Genomic DNA, 7,500 nt, shown 5'->3' with positions numbered 1-7,500 from the left:
TGAGACCCGAAGCTGTCGTTGGGATGCGTGCTGGCCAAGACCTTCAGGACTCGGCCGTCGTCGGAGCCCAGGAACATCACGGTCCGGTCCTTGAAGGGGCCGGCCGACACATCCACCACGATCTGGGTCAGCTTGGACCTGTGAGAACCGCTCGGTGATCAGTGAGAGACTCTAACACCTGTGAGTCCTCCACAGTGAACCTGCTCCATCTCCATACATACATACATATGTATGAATATTTATATATACACACATATATAAGTATACATATATATGTGTATATATAAATATTCATTTACATTTTTTTAATCAAATATCACAAATTTAAGCGCGGAAATCAGAATCCATCAGAAACTAAATGAGACACCTGCAGGTCTCATAGGTCAGGTGATGTCATGGACAGACTTTGTTCCTGTAATCTGATTGGATGAAAGACGTCTCACAGTTGCTGATTTAAGAAGTGTGAAACATTCCCATCAGGTTCTTCAATACAGCACGATGCTCATTGAGTCAGTTATGGTTGATTGAGAGTCAAAGAGAACATAAAGCAGGGTATGCTTTAGGGGCGGGGATACAAGGTGATTGACAGGTCTCTACGTCGCTCCTCCTCGGTCCACATATGGTCACTTCCTGTTCACTGGTTGATAAAAACAGTCCACAAACCAACATCGACTCCATCAGGTCGATGGTGTCGATTTCCCGTTGGGTTCTGGTTGGTCGAGGTACCGTAAGGTCGATGGTGTCGATGCCCTGGTGGGTTCTGGTTGGTCGAGGTACCGTAAGGTCGATGGTGTCGATGCCCCGTTGGGTTCTGGTTGGTCGAGGTACCGTAAGTCCAATGGTGTCCATGCCTCATTGGGTTCTGGTTGGTCGAGGTACCGTAAGGTCGATGGTGTCGATTCCCTGTTAGGTTCTGGTTGGTCGAGGTACCGTAAGGTCGATGCTGTCGATGCCTCGGTGGGTTCTGGTTGGTCGAGGTACCGTAAGTTCAATGGTGTCCATGCCCCGGTGCGTTCTGGTTGGTCGAGGTACCGTAAGGTCGATGGTGTCGATGCCCCGTTGGGTTCTGGTTGGTCGAGGTACCGTAAGGTCGATGGTGTCGATGCCCCGGTGTGTTCTGGTTGGTCGAGGTACCACAAGGTCGATGGTGTCGATTCCCCGTTGGGTTCTGGTTGGTCGAGGTACCGTAAGGTCGATGGTGTCGATTCCCCGTTGGGTTCTGGTTGGTCGAGGTACCGTAAGGTCGATGGTGTCGATTCCCCGTTGGGTTCTGGTTGGTCGAGGTACCGTAAGGTCGATGGTGTCGATTCCCCGTTGGGTTCTGGTTGGTCGAGGTACCGTAAGGTCGATGGTGTTGACTCCCCCTTGGGTTCTGGTTGGTCGAGGTACCGTAAGGTCGATGGTGTCGATTCCCCGTTGGGTTCTGGTTGGTCGAGGTACCGTAAGGTCGATGGTGTTGACTCCCCCTTGGGTTCTGGTTGGTCGAGGTACCGTAAGGTCGATGGTGTTGACTCCCCGTTGGGTTCTGGTTGGTCGAGGTACCGTAAGGTCGATGGTGTTGACTCCCCCTTGGGTTCTGGTTGGTCGAGGTACCGTAAGGTCGATGGTGTTGACTCCCCGTTGGGTTCTGGTTGGTCGAGGTACCATCCAAACAATTAAACACAATCCAGGTTTCCAGGAGGATTATCTGACCAGATGCAAAGTTGAGTTCACACTTTGTTTAGCGCTGTTTTTAAACTTTGAAATGAGAAATTAACCATTTATTCTAACACAAAATCAGTTTTGTCTAAATAACGCTTATTTGGTAAAGTTAGGCCAATGCTTTTGGAGCTACTGGCTGTAGAAGAATTAGAAGTATTAAAAGTAGCCACCTGGACCCGATGGTATCTGACTCACGGAACCCAAACCCCAGTTATCCCAGTAATCCCAGTGGACCAGCTTCCTTACCTGCTGGAGGTCCTGGTGAAGCAGGGCCGGTCGTTGACAGAGGGAACCGCTTCGTCCATCAGAGGATACGACTTGATGAATGTCAGCGTCTCGTCGGGGAAGTGAACCGACGACCTGAAGTCTGACGCCGGACCGTCGCCCGCACACGAACCGGGTCTGGAGGGAGAAACCAACAAGCTGTAAACTCTGGGTGTAAGTGGTCCTGGAGTCAGAGGACCCCGGTGGGGGGGTCTCACCTGGGTCTGGGGACCTGCTCGTCAGGAACTGGAGTCCAGGACGAGTCGCCGGTCCGCTGCTCCTTGAACTTCCCATTGAAGACCTTCTCGATGTTGTCCATGTAGAACGCACAGACAGCCGAGCCGGGGATGCTGCGGACAGGAAACGAGCATTCTGCTGGTTTTATTTCTACCAATAAAAAACGTCTCTGGAGACGAAGGAAGTCAAAGAATGACGAACCTGTTGGCCTGGGTGGTGAAGACCCCGACCACCGCCGGCCTCTGGTTGATCTGCAGCACGTTGGTGAGAGACTGGAGGACATCGAAGTAGAAGAAGGACTCTCCGGAGACGGAGCAGTTGAGACGAGCCTGAACACACACACACACACAGACACACACAGACACACACACACAGTTAAGAACCAGAGGACACCAGAGGACGTCCTCGTCTTCCCGTCAGTGTGCAGTCACCTTCAGGAAGGAGGTCCAGTATCTCTCCAGAACTCGGGGTGAACCTCCGTTATCGTTCTTACAGACCCGGGCGACTCGAGAGAAGACAACCTGGAGAGAGACCGACGGGTTTACTCAAGACCGCTATCTGGATTCTTTGAGTCTGGTTCAGAGATGTCTTACAGGATTTCACTGAGGATGAATAAGATATATCACTATAAACAAGTCCTGATGTCTCTCTCTCACACACACACACACACACACACACCTTGCCCAGGGCGGTGTACTCCACTGCGATCTCACTGAGGAAGAAGTAGACGTAGTTACCGTAGTCGATGGCGTGCAGGAAGTGAGGTTCTGAAGAGAGGAGGAAGAGAAGAAGAACAACAACAACAACAAAAAATACATTAAGGTCGCTATCATTTTCTAAAATAATCTTCTTGGCCTTCTTCAATTCAGTTACTGACTTCTGAATTTTTCCAGAATGCCGTTCTGAACCCCTCTGTTGGGCTTTTAATAATCAGAATATTAACGGCTGCATGCTAACGGCTGCATGCTAACGGCTGCATGCTAACGGTTACATGCGAACAGTTCATTGCTAACGGCTGCATGATAACAGCTGCATTCTAACGACTGCACGCTAAGGGCTGCATCTTAACGGCTGCATGTTAACGGCTGCATGCGAACGGTTACATGCTAACGGCTGAATATTAACGGCTGCATTTTAACGGTTGCAGGCTAACGACTGCACGCTAATGGCTGCAACTTAACGGCTGCATGTTAACGGCTGCACGCTAACGACTGCATGCTAACGACTGCATGCTAACGACTGCATGCTAACGAATCTATGAATTCTGGATGTTTTTGATTCAAGATGATTGACCATTTAAACACTGAGGACTGGGACTGACCTCTGAGCCACTTGGAGTCGTACTTGACGGTCCTGAGGACGGGCCGGCCGTCCCCCAGACTTCTGTAGAGGACGGCGTCGCTGGCCAGGAAGTCTGTCATGGTGGCCGAGTAGAAATCTCCTCCTAAAAAACACGACAACACGAGTTTTACAGTATTAACTGTAGAATTATTGTATATTTGTACTGGGCTTCAGTCATCTGGTAATCTGTCCATGTGTAACTAATGTTTATCATATTTTTATACCTGGACTATGCACAGTGGTGAAAGTATAAGTACATTTACTCAAGTACTTCAGTACAAATTAAACATACTTCTACTTCTCCTCCACTACACCTCAGTCGGACAGAATGGAACATGTTGTACTTTATACTATACTACACCTCAAAGGGTACATATTGTACTTTGTACTGTACTACACCTCAAAGGGTACATATTGTACTTTGTACTGTACTACACCTCAAAGGGTACATATTGTACTTTGTACTGTACTACACCTCAGAGGTACATGTGTACTTTGTACTGTACTACACCTCAGAGGTACATGTGTACTTTGTACTGTACTACACCTCAAAGGGTACATATTGTACTTTGTACTGTACTACACCTCAGAGGTACATGTGTACTTTGTACTGTACTACACCTCAGAGGTACATGTTGTACTTTGTACTGTACTACACCTCAAAGGGTACATATTGTACTTTGTACTGTACTACACCTCAGAGGTACATGTGTACTTTGTACTGTACTACACCTCAAAGGGTACATATTGTACTTTGTACTGTACTACACCTCAAAGGGTACATATTGTACTTTGTACTGTACTACACCTCAGAGGTACATGTGTACTTGTGTATCTGTTCCTTTGTTACGACTCACCAGCAAACAGTCCCACGTTGGACTGACCGGACTCGAAGGGGCAGCGAGCCTGACCGACGACCTCGTCACCGACCTGCTGCAGAGACGTCATCTGAGACACACACACGAGGAGTGAGACACACACACACACACATGAGAGGAGTGAGAGACACACATGAGGAGTGAGACACACACACGAGGAGTGAGACACACACACACATGAGAGGAGTGAGAGACACACATGAGGAGTGAGACACACACACGAGGAGTGAGACACACACACATGAGAGGAGTGAGAGACACACACGAGGAGTGACACACACACGAGGAGTGAGACACACACACATGAGAGGAGTGAGAGACACACATGAGGAGTGAGACACACACACATGAGAGGAGTGAGAGACACACATGAGTGAGACACACACACACATGAGTAGTGAGACACACACACACACGAGGAGTGAGACACACACACAAGGAGTGAGACACACACACACATGAGAGGAGTGAGAGACACACATGCGGAGTGAGACACACACACATGAGAGGAGTGAGAGACACACATGAGGAGTGAGACACACACACACATGAGTAGTGAGACACACACACACGAGGAGTGAGACACACACACAAGGAGTGAGACACACACACACAAGAGGAGTGAGACACATGTCAGAGCACCACACACACAAGCTCAGCAGTGCGTTTCTTTCGCATACATTTTTTAATATCTTAAAGTTTTCCTCGTTCTCAGACTTTTGGCTCATTTTGCTCGACCTCGACATTCATCAAGTTAAGCAGCTTTCAGCACTGCGGACAGCTGCACGAAAACATTGTTTACAATAACACAAGCTGCCTTCATGAGATCTTTTTAGAACTTGTTTTATAGATATCGTCGCCTGGACGTAGTTTTAAATACGAGTTTAATTCTTTCATTCCGTATTAAATGTTGAACATCAGATTCAAAGGTTTATCATTTAAAAAGTTAGAGCTTCGTTCCTCAGATCTTTGTATATGATGAAGTTCAGTCACACTCGTTTTAACTAATGAATAGAAATATTAAAAATAATTCATGATTTTTTGGGGGAGATGTCTGTAAAAATGAATACATGTCATTCCAGAGTTTATGACTTCTTGAGGGCTCTGTGCCTGAAATATAGAAAACTATCATCAGAGATGTTTGAATACCTGTCGGCTGTTTTCACCCTCAGGGAGCTGAATCTGTTCAGAGCTGCCAGCGATGCGTTCACTGACCTCGTTCTCTGCGTTTTAATTCCCCCTCCATCTCATGAGGAATGACAGAGTCACTCCTCCTCCTCTCAACACCACCTCCATGTTTCTACCTCCCCTCCTAATGGAGAGTCCAGCTTGACGAGCTGAAGCCAACATTTTAATTAAATCTCTTCCTGCTTGTTTATCTTGTCAGCAAAGGACTCGTAATGAGGAGGAAGCGTCCAATCAGGGGCCGGAGAAGGAGAGGAGTTCATGTACGAGCTAAGCAGAGTTTATAAAGGTCCAAAGATATTGACTTCATCAGGGAATTAAGAACAGAATACATTCTGACAATTGATGGGATGGTAAAACGTTTTGAAGCATAGACTTCTATACAACCAGAGGAGTCGCCCCCTGGTGGTCAGGAGAGAGAATGCAGCTTTAACACGTGAAGCATAGACTTCTATACAACCAGAGGAGTCGCCCCCTGGTGGTCAGGAGAGAGAATGCAGCTTTAACACGTGAAGCATAGACTTCTATACAACCAGAGGAGTCGCCCCCTGGTGGTCAGGAGAGAGAATGCAGCTTTAACACGTGAAGCATAGACTTCTATACAACCAGAGGAGTCGCCCCCTGGTGGTCAGGAGAGAGAATGCAGCTTTAACACGTGAAGCATAGACTTCTATACAACCAGAGGAGTCGCCCCCTGGTGGTCAGGAGAGAGAATGCAGCTTTAACACATGAAGCATAGACTTCTATACAACCAGAGGAGTCGCCCCCTGGTGGTCAGGAGAGAGAATGCAGCTTTAACACATGAAGCATAGACTTCTATACAACCAGAGGAGTCGCCCCCTGGTGGTCAGGAGAGAGAATGCAGCTTTAACACATGAAGCATAGACTTCTATACAACCAGAGGAGTCGCCCCCTGGTGGTCATGAGAGAGAATGCAGCTTTAACACATGAAGCATAGACTTCTATACAACCAGAGGAGTCGCCCCCTGGTGGTCAGGAGAGAGAATGCAGCTTTAACACATGAAGCATAGACTTCTATACAACCAGAGGAGTCGCCCCCTGGTGGTCAGGAGAGAGAATGCAGTGTTAACACACTTAAAGAACTAGGGGCCGTCTCCTGGAGGGAAGTTCATGGTTCAGGACTTGAGGGCTCTAGAACCGGTGATTAAAACCGGTGATGACATCATCCGTACAATCAACTGAGCTTTAGAGAAATCGTCAACATATGAGTCAATAACCTCGTAACCTTGAATCAAACTGATGAACCTGTAACAATCAGTTTGAACTGTGGACATTTAAACTAAATCAGCAGACTGTAAATGTATAATATATAATATATAATATATATATAGTAATGAACAATCTGCACATTGACCTCCAGGATCAATGAGAGGTCAGCTGTCACTCACTCAATCAATGCTTCAGATCTTCCTCCCTGATTATCTGTGACACCGTTCAATGACTTCCTGTTCTTTACTTTCTGCCATCAATCAATCAAATGAGAGCAGCTCTTTTGCTTCTGGATCCAAACTCTTAAAAACATGTTAAAAGGAAGCAGGGCTCCTCGTCTGCAGGTAAACTTGTTGTTCTTCCCAAAGCACAGGAAGCTGCAGCTAAACGGGGTCAGTGGCTGTCAATCAATGTGAGGGGGGGGGGGGGGGGGGGGGAGAACACGACTCTGGAGTGACAGCTGTGGCTTTTTGTGAAGGCGCTGTGTTTGGTCCCAACGAGGCGCTTAGAGCTGCCTGACACTTTCAATTAGGAGCTGGAGGAGCCCCGCCAAAACAAGAGTCACCTCGTCACCGACGTCTCTCTGCTCAGTAACCCGCTGTTTGTGTTCGGAAAAGTCAACAGGTTAAAGTACACACACACACACACACACATGCACATACAC

At 47.6% G+C, this 7,500-nt stretch overlaps 1 protein-coding gene across 1 annotated transcript in view; it reads right to left on the bottom strand.

Annotated features, from left to right (window-relative positions):
- LOC117739299 (semaphorin-6D-like) overlaps positions 1 to 7,500 on the bottom strand; it is a 47,260-nt gene that overhangs the window by 31,194 nt on the left and 8,566 nt on the right. The window contains exons 6-13 of the mRNA XM_034545625.1: positions 4,401 to 4,491; positions 3,524 to 3,646; positions 2,881 to 2,969; positions 2,634 to 2,723; positions 2,404 to 2,531; positions 2,184 to 2,315; positions 1,948 to 2,103; positions 1 to 138 (exon numbers count right to left, since the gene is read on the bottom strand). The exon at positions 1 to 138 is cut by the window's left edge and continues 36 nt beyond it. Coding sequence (XP_034401516.1) covers positions 1 to 138; positions 1,948 to 2,103; positions 2,184 to 2,315; positions 2,404 to 2,531; positions 2,634 to 2,723; positions 2,881 to 2,969; positions 3,524 to 3,646; positions 4,401 to 4,491 — 947 coding nt within the window. The remainder of the gene's footprint in view (positions 139 to 1,947; positions 2,104 to 2,183; positions 2,316 to 2,403; positions 2,532 to 2,633; positions 2,724 to 2,880; positions 2,970 to 3,523; positions 3,647 to 4,400; positions 4,492 to 7,500) is intronic.

The sequence above is a fragment of the Cyclopterus lumpus genome, chromosome 11 (assembly GCF_009769545.1).
Source record: "Cyclopterus lumpus isolate fCycLum1 chromosome 11, fCycLum1.pri, whole genome shotgun sequence".
Lineage (NCBI taxonomy): Eukaryota > Metazoa > Chordata > Actinopteri > Perciformes > Cyclopteridae > Cyclopterus > Cyclopterus lumpus.
This window is presented reverse-complemented; position numbering and strand designations above follow the sequence as displayed.